Consider the following 16,450-nt stretch of genomic DNA (forward strand, 5'->3'; position numbering starts at 1 on the left):
CGTTTTGATCAATCTTTCCCACTCTGATGCGGCTTGGACTGTGGGTTTCTCTCAATGTAAAACATCTGGGCTGATGCAACAAAGCACAGCAAACCCACAGAGATGTTTGCCAAATGCGGACAAGGATGGCTGTTCTCAGGAGGGTGTCCCAGGGACAGCTCTGGGCTTCCACTGCTCCCAAGAGCCTTTTGCGGACATCCCACCAAAGCTTTCATATGCTGGAAAATCATTTCCCATGAGGTAGACCAGACAATTGCATGAAATGCCAGGACAGTTGCCATGGAAGCTGTGATGTGGCCCATGCTCCATGGTCGTGGGATGTGCTCATGGCTCTGCAGGCAAGAAGTGGACTAAGATCCACACTCAGATTCTGTCAGGTGCGGAGGACTTCCCAGGAAAGATGGCATCTTCAGGGCAGAATCCTTCTTCTCTCTCGGTTTAGAGTGGCAGATGGGCGAGCCTCAGAGCCCTCGATGTCAGAGAAACACTTGGCAGAATTCTTGCTCACACGACTTCTGTTTTCTGAAGAGTCACTGGTCCTCGAGACTTACTGGGGGAGGTGACCAGAAGAAAGGCTGGTTCCACACCAGGCTTCGAGAAGTCTGGAAAAATGCTCTGTAGCCGTGCAAATTTCTGGAAAAGAGAGAGAGAGAGAAGTTGAGAACTGCATAATGGGAAAATGCAGCATTTGCTACATCATGCCTTAAATGGCAGGAAGGTCTGTGGCTGGGCCAGGCTATAGCCAAGAGACAGCAACTCCATTTGGGTCCTGAGCATGGGTGGCAGGGGCCCAAGCACTTGGGCCATCACTGCCGCCTCCCTGGTGCGTTGGCAGGGAGCTGGACTGAAAGCTGAGTAGCTCAGAACTTGATACGGCATATCAGCTTCATAAGCAGCTTCTCAACCCGTGATGCCACAGCAGCCCCAATTCCCTAAGAGCTGGTGCACAGCGGAGCAGGCACTCCGTCACGGATGTCTGCAACCTAGGACCAGAAGACTTGCTGTTTGCAGACGGCTGCACTTCAAGCCCCTTCTGTTGGAGACTTCTAGGCAAAGTCAAGACTCACAGAAGTAGGTGTTTTCCAACACAAAACTAAGGTGGATTGTTTTCATACGCGAATAGCACTAAAACACTAGAAGCTCCTGATGGGCAACAACAATGGCTTACACCTTTCTCTGCCCCTGCAGTGCTTAGCTTAATGCCATGTAACAAAAGGGCCTCACAGGAGTCCTCAGTGTTCTGTGAGCATGCATTGGCTTTTTATTTTAAAAGTCCTTCTTGAGAATAATTGGCAGATTAATCTTTTAGAAGTGGATAGCATCTAGAAGAATCATATTTAATAATTTGGTGCAAAATCATGGATACTGTGAAAGCATAATTTCTCATCTTTGTCTAATGACGAGAGATTAGTACTTGTGTGTATGTGTGTGTAACAGACATGATGCTGGGGACTGCCATTTGGAGCCATGGTGAAGTTCTACTTGGGACACTTGTATCCTCCCAGCTCCACTTCCAGTTCCACTAATGCACACCCTGAGAGGCAGCAGTAATGGTAGCAATGACATGGATGGGCATCCCTGCCACCCACATGGGAGACCTGGTTTGGGATCTGTGAGCCTGGCTCCCACCTCACCCAGTCCTGGCTGCTGCAGAGAGAAATCTCTGTCTCGCTATACCCTTGTCTCTTCACCTCTCTGTCTTTCAAATAAATAAGGTCGATTCAATGATCAAAACATTTCAAAACAAACATGGTATTTTCAGTTACACACAAACATTGTACATAGTTATGGGCTAGAAGATGATGTGTTTTAATTAACTGCTGTCTAAAACACAAACCATAGATGCATGCCTCAACAGAAAGGCAGGGAAAGTGGGTAGAGGAGCATCACCAAGAGCCAGAACAGCCTTGGGTGGCATCAGCCTTGATCCTGTAGCCGGTGCTGCCCAGGGATGCTGTGACATGAGGCTGGATCACTTCATAGTGGATGGGGCCCACTTTGGGAGGGGGAATCCTCATGGGTTGGCTGTAGTCAGATTCTCCCAAGATTATAGCCAACCCAAAGAGGCTTGAGGCTCCAAAGCTGGAACCTGTGACCAACAACTGAAGGTCACCTCTGAGATGCCAGCGAGGCACCTGTCAACCTCCACCCCAGACCTCTCCACCCCTCACTTCTGTGAGCCCCAGGGCTATGGCTTCTCAGGGAGGACTGTACGGAAGAGGTGGGTCCAGGAAAGAACCCCCGGGAAGAAAACATTCTCAGGCAAGCAAAGAAGAAGGGCCCATCCCAAGGTGGCTGGGCTGCGCCCTCCCCCGCAGGAAACCCGAGGACGCTGCCCTGGCACGGCAGAGGTCCATTTTAGGACCCGACCCCATAGCTACAAGGGCTCTGGTCTCCCGGAGGACCCTTTGGCATTTCTCAGACTCCCTTCACCCATCCTAGTTTACTGTCTTTAGGGCAGGCTCTATGTGTGGCTCCTGGGTAAGAAACAAGTGGAGGTGGGGGTGGAGGTGCTCCATCAGTCCAGAGCTCAAAGAATCATCTCCTCTTGAAGAATTGACACTGTACAAGATCTGTGCACACCAGCGCCCCCAGGTGATCTACGACGGGAATAGACACTTGAACACTTACACAAGTGAAAATGATGAGTGTTAGGTAAAACATGACCAGGGCCAACAGTAGCACAAGCTCAGCTCGATACTTCTGGAAATCTACTTCCTTGCGTCCGGTGGGGCAGCCTGAAAAATAAGGAACAGATGAGGCCATTTGCCCAGGAGCTTCCTACCATCATCAAGAGCTTCCAATCCACATTCCTGCTTTCTCTCACCCCACAACGACCCCCTCCCTGCCCTCATATCTGCACTGTGAGAAGAGCCCAGCCTAACGGGTTCTACCCTTCTTTATGTCCGGCTGTGGGTGATGGGCATGTACAGACAGCATCTCCCTGAGTCTTCAGGGCAGACATGCATGTTCCCATTCTGTGGATGAATCAGCCGAGGCTCAGGCAGGCTAAGGACGAAGGAGTCGGGGAGTGGCAGAGCCTGGTCTGCCTGTTCAGCCTCCAATTCTGCTGGCGTCAGATGAAAAAAAAAACAGCTAAGCGATTTGGCTGAAAGGTCCACTCGGCAGCAGGTGGAGTATACAACCACAGGGAGGCCCTCCCCTGAGGCCAATGGATTTGCAATTGGACTCAAAATTGCATGGGATCATTTAGGGCAGATTCTCACGGGAGAGGCTGATGACTGCTATGCCGGCAGGGCATGGGGTCCGAGCTGTGCATCGTGCTCAGCAGGTTATTTCACCTTCACAACGAGCCTGCCTAGGAGATGCTACTACCCCCATCCTAGAGATGGGAACCTGGAGGCCTAGAGACCACAGGTGATATGCTCTAGGTCACCTGTCAACAAGTACACCGTGGCAGAGTTTTTCTCTGGACTGGATCTAAGTACCTCTTCCAGAATCTGACCCTGGAGAGGAAAAGCAGAGAAGGATGCCAGGCTCTGCTCATCGCCTCTCCACTCCACTCTCTGCTCAGTCAAATGAGGGCCCTCTCATCTCTTCTTCACTCGAGTGACAGTCACTGAGGGCCTACTGTGTGCCAGGGTTTGGCAGAAGCCACTTTTCTGGGAGAAGCAGAGCAGGCAATCTGCATACAGCAGGTTGGGTGTGACGACAGCCATAAAGATAAACAGGCCAGGAGAAAGGGCAGGGGACCTAGGTGGACAGCAGGGATGTGTGTGTGTGTGTGTGTGTGTGTGTTGCGTACACACTCATTAGTCATGAGGGATTAGTTCCTGGAAACCACCCCCACTTAAAATGCAGTAGTATTTGCCTATAGCTGGTACACATTTCTCCTGTATGCTTTTCAAAATGATTAACTTCATTTGGATTTGTTTGAAAGGCAAAGAGTGACCGAGGCAGACAGATATCTGTCTATTGGTTCATTCCTCAAATGCCCTAACGGCTGGAGGTAGGCCAGGCCTAAGGTCGTAAGGACCCATGTCCTTGAACTATTACTTGCTGACTTCCATTCACAAGCAGCCAGGACTCAAAACTCGAGCACTCCAATACGGGATACAGGTGTCCAAAGCAGCACCTCCACTATGGCATCACTGCTCCTCCACCCCACAGACCCTATGTTACAGTGAGACCACCTATAATACTCCACACAGCGTGCAGGGTATGTCAACAGTTTGTTATCATTTAGGGGGAAATAGCAAGAAAAAATGTGTGTTTGCATTTTCAGACACGATTTTTCTTAAACATTTTCCATCCCTTCCTGGTTGACTTTGAAGAGTAGGAGCTGCGGACATGGGTTGCTCAACTCTGATATAAGTAACAGCAAAACAGCAGCACTGTCCATTTAAACAGTGCTATGCTGAGTCCTTTCGGTCAGCAGACAGAAGGACAACGTAACCACCATACAGAAAGAAGGACTCCAAGACAATATATCAGTCCTTTCCAGCTTCGGCTCTTTAACTAGACAAAAGTCAAATAAAAGGCACAGGATAAGCCATGCAAAGAAAAAGTGGCACCATTTTTTAGAGCAGAATTTAGCCCAGATGGGGTCCAAAGCCGCTGAGTATGACCCCAAACAAAAGGTCTGATTGGAGGTCCTGCAGAAAGTGCCAGCAGAAAACACCGGGGTCACCTCACCTGTCACTTTCAAGACCACAGTGCCACTGAGGTTCCTCAGTCCTGGCAGCTCCTGCAGAGTGCACCTGTACACCCCCGCGCTGCAGCCGGTAGCGTTTCGGATCTTCAGGGAATAAGGCCTTGTCCAGGGAACGTCCAAAGAGCTGTTGTGTCCTTTCTGGCGGGTGTGCTGTCCTCCGAGGTGCGGATCTGCCTGGACTGCCTCGGCTCTCTGCTCACTGCCCTCCTTGAGCTGTGAAGAAGCAACCATAAATGCATCACGTTCCACTGCAAGGCCCTTGACAAGCGCAGGTTGCAAAACCATACCTAGACCCACGCTTCTGGAACAAGCTATGGGAGCTGTTGAGGGAGAGGAAAGAACCTACCACAGACCTGCAGGGCTCTCTGTTCCCTGTGGGGTAAGACCAGGACTATTCAAGGTTTTCCACCTCTCTCCCTACAGAACGCAGATAGTTGCTGATGACAATGGGGTTGTGTTGTGGGTCAGTACCTCTGGCTGTGACTTTGTTACAACTGTATTAAAGATTCTAGCTGACCCCTGACTGAGTCTTCATGTTGAACCCCAGTCTGCTATCTGAAAAGGCTCCTAAGCCTGTTAAGGTCATGGCCAGTCTGCCCCACTGGACTCGGAGCAGCCAATGAGCCAGACCTCTACATAAGGCATCCCTTTGACCCTGCAAAGCTGCATGTTGCCCCAGCCATGCCCACAATGCAGGAGGCACCAGGGGTTTCTGCTCCACCAGGACTAAGGAAGGGAGTGCTGGACCAAGTCTCTGTGGGCCAGATCAGCAGACACTGGATCCAACTAATTGCACATGGGAGAGTGGCGGGGGTTCAAGTCACCTGCCCTGGCTCAAGCTCTTGGGAAAAGAGAAACAGGTAAGCCAAGGAGTTAGGGGGGAGTTCCACATAAAACACACAGACACTACACACTCTGCGAGGTCAGGGGCTGCACCCCAAGTGATGCCGAGCTCGGGTTCCAGCCCGTGTGTGTGTGTATGTGTGTATGTGTGTATGTGTGTCCATGTACCTGTGCAGTGGGCTGTGTGTGTGTCTGTGTGTGTGTGTTCAGCTTCCTGTGCAGTGGGCTGCAGAGACATCTGGTGGTAAGATTTATGAGTCCTGCAGAAAGCCCAGCTCTCCCCGCACCGGGCTGAGACGAAGGGCTCTTCCCAGGACCAGTGGAAGTATATAGATCCCCAACCTGAACAGTCTTTCCTGTGCTGAAAGGTTCCTTCCTCAGCTGCTGAGGCCTCGGGAATAAAGTGCAGGAAGGACAGGTGGCTGAGGAAGCCCTCGGGCAAGCGAAAGGCACCCAACTGTTTGCAGGGCTGTTTAATTTTACACTGTTTTTCTTTTCTTTCCAAGCCCAAGTCAATCTCAAACTGCCGCTCCCCTGTCCTCACTGCCCACCCTGCGCTCTTCCCCGTGCAGCCTGGACAAGGGGCTTCCTCCTGCCAGGCAGTGCCCTGGGATACCACAGAGGACCCGTAGCTGCCAGCCTGTCCTATAAGGCGGGTCAGAACTAATTAACTCAGCCCCACCTGCAGGCCCACGCGTCTCCCACCAGGCGGCTGTGTCCTAAATGAGCCCTTCCTCCAAGTGCAAATGTAACAGCCATTCTGAAATCTTCTTCCCCCAGTTTTCCCCAAGGGAGCTGGAGCTGGGGAGCTCCTGACCCGGCCAGTGGCCCCTTCTGCAACTTCCAGAGGTGAACCTGGCAGAGCCAAACTGCAAAGCCCTCTGGAGCTGGTGGCACTACCAATTCTGGTGCCTATTCGCATCAACTTGGTCCCTCTATCTAGCTGGCAGCTGGGAAGAGCTAAAGCAAGCAGGTGCTGGCCACCCTGTGAACCGGCTGGCAAGAGCTTCCTGCCTGTGTGTCGGAGGAAGAGGTGGGTGTACTTAAAATTCCAAAGCAATTACAACACAAAGTGGTTGTACATCTATCTGACGGTCAGATGCCCACAGGGCTCTGGCCAAACACCCAGCCCTGGATATTTCTTAAAGCACAACATTCAGGCTAAGTGAGACATCCAGAAACAACAGAAATAAAAACTAGAGGGGCCGGCGCAACAGCCTGGCAGCTAAAGTCCTCTGATTGCATGCACTGGAATTCCATATGGGTGCCAGTTCTAATCCCAGCTACATCGCTTCTCATCCAGCTCCCTGCCTGTGGCCTAGCAAAGCAGTCGAGGACGGCCCAAAGCCTTAGGACCCTGCACCCGCATTGGAGACCTGGAAGAGGCTCCTGGCTCCTGGTGTCAGATTGACTCCAGCTGTTGCTGCCACTTGGGGAGTGAATCAATGGATGGGAGATCTTCCTCTCTGTCTCTCCTCCTCTCTGTATATCTGACTTTCCAGTAAAAAAATAATAATAATAATAATAAAATAAAACATTTTAGGAAAAGAAAAACTAGAGTAATGCAAAGGAAAAGAACAACCTCCTGAAGCTTTTCCCCCCAAATATTTATTTATGTGTTTGTTTATCTGAAAAGTAGAGTGGGGATTGGCTCTGTGGTGCAGCCGATAAAGCTGCTGCCTGTGGTGCCTGCATCCCATAGAGCTGCCAGTTAGAGAACTGGCTGCCTCACTTCTGATCCACCTCCCTGCTAATGAGACTGGGAAAACAAGCAGACGTGCTTGGGCCCCTGCACCCACATGGGAAACCTAGATGAAGCTCTTGGCTCCTGGCTTTGGCCAGGCACCAACTCTTGCGGTCATTTGGGAAAATGAAAAGGCTGATGGAAGATTTCTATTTCTCTGTGTGTGACTCTGCCTTTCCAATAAATAAATAAATATTTTAAAGAGAGAGAGAGAGAGAGAGAGAGAGATCGATCAGTAGCGATTCGATCCATATTTTCCCCAATGCCCACAATGGCCAGAGCTGAACAAGACCAAAATCAGGGGCGAGGAGTTCCATCAGTTATCCCAAGTGAGTGGCAGGGGCCCAAGCAGTTGGGCCATCTTCTGCTTGCCCAGTCACAATTTCAGGGAGTCGGATCAGAAGTGAGACAGCCAGGACCTGAATAATATGCCGACATTGCAAACAGCCACTCCTGTAGCACTGTATTTTACTACCACAACCCAGCCATCATGGGGAATTACAGAAAAAGACCCCAGCTCTTACGGTACCATCTTCAAAGACTCCTTCTCCTGAACAATTCAGAAAACTTCTGGCCCAAACGGGGCACTTGGAGCAACACACCTTGCCTGATAACCAGTCGCAGCCAACAGAACCTCCGCAAATTCATTGTGCACCTGCCAAGTGTTTCAGAGTCCTCGGGCTCCCTTCACACTCTAGGGATAACCATGTCTGGTCCCCCTTCCTTTTGCCACATGGCTGCACCTGAGGTATCTGGGATTTGCTCACAGCTGTAAACGTAGTAGCAATTTTTAATATAAATGTTGCATGTTCCATCCTAGCAACATCAAGGGAGTTCTTATGCAAAAACGTGGTTACAGCTCCATGATGTGGCCAACAGGCATGGAGAACGGAAGGAGAATTTCAGCGGAAACGGAAAACAGAGCCACAGCAAAACGGCCATCCCCAACTTGGCTTTATGAGTTCTCATAAACGTCGGAGCTGGCTCAAGAGCAACCACGGGCAAGAATGGTTCTTGGAGCAGTCCAAGTGCCAACGGGTTTCATTGCCCCTCTGCGAAAAGCATTTGAGGAAATAGTAATTTACAACAAAAGGAACCCTCAAACCCATTCACAGCTGAGCGTAATTGATGGGAACGATTTAACACACACTTCACAATGCTGAAATTGTAGCACAGGGTGGGAAGCACAACACAATTTGAGCAAATTAATCTCTCAAAACCCTCATCCCAATCATGTTTTTCAAAGCTACGCCCTATGCATTAATTTTTATGCTGCCACCAGTTTTTGATTAAATTAACAAAGGACAAAATACTACGGGATATCTCATTTTCAGGAAGCCTAAAGAGTTTGACTCATCCCAAGGCCTCCAATTTGACTAAATAATTTAAACACCACATTCCTTCACCAAAATGAAGATTTGATCTTAAGGAGACCAGAAGCCTTACATTAAAAACTCTCTTTAATTGGCTGAATACTAAATCAAGCAAACACAAGTACTGCTTTGAAGGGCATTTAAATTGAAGAGTTTGGGTTTTTTTTGTTTTGAATGATGGACAAATCCTAAACGGAACAAAAGAAATTAATAATTAAGTATGGACTGCCCTGGAACCACTGTGTCTGTCAAAAAGCCCACAGTGGAAGGTGCCTTAAAAAGATTGACTTAATTTTATCTAAATCCATGCCAATCACTTAGATTACCTTCTTTGAAAGTAAGAAAGCAAAAGTTCTAGTCGCAGAAAAAAAAAATAAGAAAAAGAAATTTGATCATGAATTTGAAATAGAACTTTATAATGTATTGGACTGTTAAAGTGGTGGGAGCCTCATTAAAAGCAAAGAAATAGATTTTTGCGGGAGAGGGGAAATGTATGTATGTCTCTATGCGTAGAAATTCTGCACCTAACAATTCAATAAAGCCCATTTAAAGGTAAGGACTTGAAGAACTTAACAGCGGCATTAAATTAATCTGATATATGTCAACCATATGGGATGGCTTTTTTTTATTGCATTTCTTGTGCACTAACATTCATGTACCTTGGTTTCTGACTCAATTAAAGTGTCAGTAGAATCCCCATTCATCATAAAAACAGCTCTTTATAACATGCAAAGTAGTTTGGCTGGGAGGTTGATGTCCTAATGAGGGAGCATTAACATCGTTTTTTTCCTAAGTGTAGTTTTATTAGAAAAATGATTTTCCACTTGGAGATTTACTGGGTCTAACAGACAGGATTGGATTTATGGCTGCTAACGGAGTACAGCAGAGGCAGTATAATGAAAAGTTCAGGCTTCAGGAGTTTTGTGCAACCCCAGCCCCTCCTTGGCTAGTGTTGCTCCTTGACAAGCGACTCACAGCTCCCGGGCTTGGCTGGCCCAGTGCTGGAGCAGAGTACTCCCAACCAGTCAGACTGAATCAGAGGCCACCGTCACCAGGTATCATGTCACCTCAACTGGATTCTGTAAAGCTATGTCTCCTAATACAACCATAATCAGTGGCAGGGTTAGGAATTCAATCTATCTTTTGGGGGAACTCAATTGAACACACAGCACCAATGAGAACTATATTACGATCTTACTACATTCCCATCCCAGTTATATTTATTTCTTTTTGTTAAAGTTAACTTTTTTTTTTTTTTGGTTGCATTTGCAAACTGTTCACTGAAAGAATCCTAAGTGACAAGGGCACAAAAAGATAGGGCTCAGGGTACACTGTCACCAACAGGCCAGGGCCCTGGGTTCCCACACCTCTCCCTCTTCAGGGACTGATGCCTTGAGGCCTGAAAGGAGCCAGGACCTCATCTCCAGCTCACAGCCACAGCCACAGACTCTGGTCCAGCGTGATCATGAATTGTTTATGGCATCCATGGTTTTGCTCTCCCCAGTGCTTTTTCCCATCTAGACCCATAATCCCAGATAACCCCCAGCTCTTCTGTGACCTATTTTCTCTTTACAGAGTGAGGATGAGGACATGAAGGAACACCAGCTGCTGTTCTCAGCAAGCATCAGGTGATGTGACCACACCTGTGGGCTCCTAGGGCTGTACTAGACCCGCATGACACACATACGGACTTGACCCCAACACGCATTAATGCAGAACAAAACAAGACGAAGCAAGAAAACCATACCTATGAGTGGAGAGGAATCTTGAGGAAGTATTTTGGTCCGGGTCTGGTTTGAGCTATAGACTAGTACTGTATTATTTAGGGTTGCCACAGTAGTGGTCAGGAAGGGATTACAGAAACAGACTTCGATGGAAGAATCCCTCCTTAACTAATGGACCTGTTCTTCATCCTGCCTTACACACAGCCTTCCCCTTGGTCCCTGAGACCTCCTCCAAACTTCCTCTTTTCATGTGGTGACATAACCAAGAACATAACTGAGACAATCCTGGCCTCATGTGATTGAGGTTCCCCCTTTTATTCATGGAAAAAAGTGGGTTTCAGGGTAGGGTGTTCATTTTTACTCTCAGTGGCTTTCATCCCCACCCTTTCAAGCTAAAAGATTTTAGCAACTTTGTTCTAGCATGATCTAAAAATCACAGTGATCTGCTCCCACAGGTCCCTCTGAGGCAGCTAATTCTGCCCTGGTCACTCCTTCATGGATCCGTATGAACAGGACTAAGGATGAGGAAGGAAATTAGGGAAAAGTCCAACAATCTGTTTAACCCTTTGACAGTTTAACCTGGTGGGAACTGCACTGCAGTAAAAGCATGAAACTTCATTGAGATTCATTTTCTAACAGGCTCATGGTCTGTCCATCACCTTGAGAGGAAGGTTTTCTTTAGATATATACATATTTTTTAATATGTCATTCTCTTTGCTTAAAACCCTTCGGCAATCAAAATCTTTACTGCCAAAAGGATGAAGTTCAATAGCTTGGCATTCAAGATTCTCCACAACTTGTCCCAGCCTGCTTTCTAGCATTCCCTCTCAGCTACCTGCTGTGTAATTCTCTCTTCTAGGTCCTCATTTCTGTGCCTTTATTCAAACTGTTCCCCTAGTAAAAGTTTCATGTTGACCTTGGGGTGACCAATGCCAGACCCAAGATGTCGCACAGGTTGAAGACTTAGAAAGATATGATGAATAACGAAACTACAAATAATGGAGACATCTAGAAGCCAACTGTACATCTTTCTTGGGCCATGGATGGGCCTGGAGTCCATACAGAAGTCAATCAGGACCAGCTCTACAAACGTCAACGAGAATAGGCTAATTTTTTTTATTCTAGCATACACACACTGCTTTCATTGTATGTTACGATCTTTCTCTATTTAAGAGGGAAATGCTTCCTTTTACTCCTACGAATACATTCAGGAATCAGTCTTTGCCAAGACAGCCTTTTAGAATTACAGAAGGACCCTTCAGGGGTCTGCCAGGATCATGGGTCTCAGCCATTCCCAACTCTAGCCCCTTGTTCTCTGTCCTCTCAGCCCCTTGCTTTGCAGCTCACTGTCACAGCAGACAGCAGGCAAAGAAAACAGAACTCTGCTGAACAGGAGCTCAGCCATACACAAGGGAAACAGCATCTAATGGTTCACGGACAAGTGCAATTCCCCGGTGCCTCTCCTGCAATGTCTGAAGCAGCCTCACGCAAGCCACCGATCTGCTCTTCTCTGGTGTCATAATGTCAGAGACAGAACCGACCACGGGACAAGCCCTGATCTGCCACAGCCTGTGCTCCTTTCAAGAGTATAAAGGTCAAGTTTGATCGCGCGTCTGAAATCACTCATACTTCCCCTTTCTCCTTTCCTTTGGAGCTCATATAAATGGAACATTTGTCTTATGATGCATGGCCATCCTCGCCCCCGCAGCATCTCCCAGAGATGACACCAGATATCCCCTTTCGTTTTACATCAGCACGGGCTGACAGGGCTCCAAACATGACCCAAGACAGCACTGTCTCTCCCGGATAAATGACCACTCAGCATTACTCCAGAGGACACCAACCGCACCCACCCCCTGCACCCAGACCTCTGTTTCTAAACACAGCATCTTCACTGGACTCAATGTAAGCACAGACGTTCAGCAGGGAGCTCCGCCACAGTCCTTCACTTATAAGACCTGACTCCATGCACATACATTTCAGCTATGCCCTCTCGGGCCAGAATTCAACCAGAGAGTGACCGACTAAAGGCGTACTTGCCTTTTTGCTCCAACTTTCTTCTTGCAAAGAACCAAACTCTATTCAACTTTCATAGCTAAATGGATCCACCATCCTAAGGGTGTTAACGTAGTAGCTTTTCTATTTCCTTTCAGTCACCCATTCTACCTCATAGGAGACACAGGTCTGGGAGAGGAGCCCCCTTCGTCCTATCTCAGTGAGGACACTGGTCCATAGGAAAGAAGGGCTGGGTTGGCAAGATCTGGGCTGCCCCTGTCCACCTTGGTTATGGCTTTGCTCTGCAGTGCGGACCCTGCAACCCCCTCTAAAGAGACTACAATGGACACTGCTCCTTCCCGACTCCCAGTGGAGTCACAAACACTGATCGGACACCATCTACATTGAGGTTTTTTTTTGGTAGAAGGCATATGATTAATAAAACACAAGGACAACGCAGTTTACTGGAGTCCTGCGTAATGAACAGTGCCAGGTGGGCGGCAATGGGATGCTCTGAGTGCCTGAGGACAGAGCAGCACATGGACTTTTAAACTGCGAGTCATTAACAAATAATTGCAAGCTGCAGAAGGTTGATAAGAACGTGACTTGAGCTGGCGGACAGCAAACACCCACTCCAGGGGACTGCTTACTCCTGCGTGGGGTGAACACACAGAGAGGCTAATGAGAGACATGAGGTGAGCCGAGAGTGGCTGCCTGTGGTCACCAGGATTCAAGTCCCCCAAGTCACTGGAGCATTTTACAAGAACACTAGAGGGGAAAATGACACGACGCTGGGGTTTCTGTGAGATGAGGTATTTCATTCATGTGTATTGACCTTCCTTCTAGAACACAATGCCTGTTGCTATTGTGCAAACACAGTCTGTACAAAAGAATAATGACTGGGCTAGAAAATCTCCAGTCTCCAAGTCCAGCTTTCCCAGCCCAGAATCTCAATCATAATCTACTTTTTGAGAAATCACTTTGGTCTGCTTTTTCAATGTTCTAGAGTTTTCTGGCTTTTTTTTTTTTTTTTTGTGACAACTTTGAGAATCCTTCAGGATAAATCTTACAAGAACCACGTCCAGTAAACAGGCACACACATTACAGCGTTACGTCATCAGCCGCCAAGCAGGGAGAGGGCAAAGGTTAATTACTCTGGTTTACTAAATCATTCTCAATGACCCTGTGCGAGAAGATTGAAGCCGACAACTGCTTGCACTTCACAGGCTGAAATTTCATCTGCTGGTTTCATGAGTCCTTTTTAATTACTCCCCTGGGGATATTAATAATGTTTTCCTTTATTTGAATTACTCTCTGGAAGGGACAGTGGTTTTGTGCGTCCCCTCTTCTTGAAGATTCTTGAAGATAACAAAGTCCAATGCATGACTAGCCTCAGGATACTTGGATTTTTCTGTAGCTTAAGTAATTAAGGTACAAAACAGAAATAGCGAACGTCCTCCAGCCCAGGCTCTGAAGGCAAATCCCAACGCCTACCACCCTACCACGAGCCAGCCAGGCAACTAGACACCAGGCTATTCACTCCCCAGGGTGCAGCTCCCACACCTGTTCAAGGAGCAACAACATTACCTTTCTCCGGTGGGAATCAGAACACTGTGCAGAGATCACACGCGCATGGCTTGGCACATGGTGTGGTTTTATGACACAGTTAAAACTACCCTTGTCTCGACTATGAGAACTTCGGCAGAGTTCTGATCCCACAGAGAATAAGGGGGAAACAAAACGGGCATGCTGACACCTCCACACGTGAGAGCGTTGGAAGCAGTGGCTCTATCTCCCCTATGCAAACGCAGCAAGCACCTGTGTAATTATCAGGGCAGACAGCGAGTGACACCAGGCTAACACACAAGTATCCTGCAGCTCCTGAGCCCTGGGGAAGTGAACACACACACACACACACACATACACACGTGTCCCATGTGCAGGCTCCTACCGCATCTCTCAGAAGGCGTGCAGAACAAAGTCTTGTTCCCTCTAATATGGCAATTCCCAGAGAGCCCGCTGTGCAAGGCTGGGCTATCATTCTCATTGGCTTAGCATAGAGGTGCTGCTGTGGCCAGAATCTGACTCAGAGAAGGAGCCAGAAAAAGGTGCCAGCCACAGCTGGCAGGGGCTACTTGGCCCTGCCAGGCCTGGAGAATGTCGATCTTGGAAGCCGGTGAAGGGAAACCTTTCAGCAGCCTGGGAGGAACTTGGTCTTTTCACAGCAAGAACACACGTGGTCTCCAGCTCATGAACCTTCACCGACGCCCTGGTCACAGGGCCTCTCTCTCAACTGCCACAGGAAGTCGAAGCAGGGACTGGGGAGGCGGGCAGGTCTGGCAGAAGGGGGATGACCACTGATAGCTGCCACCTGCCCAGCAGCCTAAATACCTCTAGCTTTCAATCTTCGATTGCCCAGTTCCCTCCTATGCTTCATGCACATCACTGTCACCCCAAAAGGCTGAGGACATGTTTCCCTGCCAAGGCTCCATCTAATGGGGGCAATGGCTGCTCTTCTTTGTGCTCTCCACAGTTTATCCAGAACATCTTACCAGAATGGAATCATTTACCTAGAGCTACCTCGAGAGGTCTTCCGCTAATGAAATCTGATTTGGCCTCCTACCCCGGTGCCGACAGGTTCAGAACAGCCCTGCGGGGAGGCTCTGGGTACCCGGGGGTTAGCGGCAGAAGACCTCACCACTCCGGCCTCCCAGCCCAAAGGGTCGCGATCCTGAAGGAGCTGATCCCCGCTGGATGCCAAGGAGCCCAACCAGACCCCAGTCGGGGGGACGTAGCTGCGCTTACCTTGGCCCAGGAGGCTGTGTAGGGGACGTGAGCGTCCCATGGGGCGGTGCAGGGCAACTCCACATCCTCCCCGCAAGCTGCTGCCACCTCCCGCGTGGCGAGCGCCAGACTGCAGGCTGCAAGACAGGGAGAGAGAGAAGAGAGAGCGCTCCGTGAGCCCGCGCCAGGAGCAGCCGTGGCAGGCGGGGGGCGACGGGCGTTCGCGGGGCCCTACCGCAGCTCAGGAGCAGGAGCTGGAGGCCGCGCGACATGGCCGGGACGCTGCGCCTCCGCCGCCGGGGCTGCCGGACTGGGGCGCGCCCGCGCAGCCCGCGCTCTTGTACCCGGCGCCACGGGGACTTCCCCGCGCGCAGTCTTGGGGAACCCCCGGCGGGCGGCGGAAGCGGGAGACCGCGGGGCGCCCCGCGCCCGCCCCCAGCGCCGCCCCCGCTCCCCGGCGCGTCCCCGAGACACCCCCTCCTCCCCCGGCGCGCCCCGACTTCGCGTCGCTGCTGCGGCGGGACCGCGGCCGCAGCCAGCCCTGCGGAACGCCCCGCGCTTGGGGCTTTGCAAACCGCGTTCGCACGCGTGACACCGGCCTGGTGACCTTTCGAAGCAACACCGGCCACTAAGCCAGGGAGCTTTTTACGCTCAGAGAAGGTGGGCAGCTGCTGCAAAGAAGCCCAGGCTGAGCGTGGTGATGCCACTGGTGAACCCAAGTCTCCCCTTCCCTGGCCCCCCGGGTTCTGTAGTGATCAGAGACTGTTTTAAAAAGAGACATACTTGAATTCCACAGGATGGGGGTAAGGCTATACAGGACTAGGGTCCCTGCCTTCCGCCAAGGGGCTGTCAGTACTTCCCTGTGTAAATTTTGTCAGCAAAGGAAACCTCCCCTAGTTACAGTAATTATACACCCAGTCACCAAAAATCTTTGACCAAGTTGGAATTCTAAAAGACAGCGGAATGACAACCAGGGTTAACGTCTTGGCATACTTCCATCAGTGCACAGATAGGGATGTTCAACGCTGTACCCTTCACCTGGCATTGTACTGACTTTGATTTAGCTTCATATTTTGCAAGCAGTGGCACAGTATCACCAAGTCTGGACATCATTTCAGGGGCCTTGCAAGTTTCCAGTGTGGTTGCACCGTAAAGCAGAACATGAAGTGTTAGACATGCAAGGTTTTTTTCCCCTCATATTAAGAATATTACCATGTTGTGATTGCTATGATGAGCTCGGGTAGAGATAAGCTTTAGTTCTGATATTGTTTTTTTCTCTTAAAATGAATATTTAGAGGAAACTGGGTTAAGT

General features: G+C 49.5%; 1 protein-coding gene across 1 annotated transcript; it reads right to left on the reverse strand.

The window, feature by feature from the left end:
• Nucleotides 1-288: 288 nt before the first annotated feature.
• Nucleotides 289-15,524, reverse strand: CD83 (CD83 molecule). The gene is made up of 5 exons (XM_058667874.1): nucleotides 15,374-15,524; nucleotides 15,160-15,275; nucleotides 4,657-4,888; nucleotides 2,632-2,738; nucleotides 289-633 (listed from the first exon to the last, which is right to left on the reverse strand). The coding sequence occupies exons 1-5, from the start codon at nucleotides 15,408-15,410 to the stop codon at nucleotides 505-507; spliced, it is 621 nt and encodes a 206-aa protein (XP_058523857.1). The 5' UTR covers nucleotides 15,411-15,524; the 3' UTR covers nucleotides 289-504.
• Nucleotides 15,525-16,450: the final 926 nt, after the last annotated feature.

Source organism: Ochotona princeps, chromosome 1, assembly GCF_030435755.1.
Source record: "Ochotona princeps isolate mOchPri1 chromosome 1, mOchPri1.hap1, whole genome shotgun sequence".
Lineage (NCBI taxonomy): Eukaryota > Metazoa > Chordata > Mammalia > Lagomorpha > Ochotonidae > Ochotona > Ochotona princeps.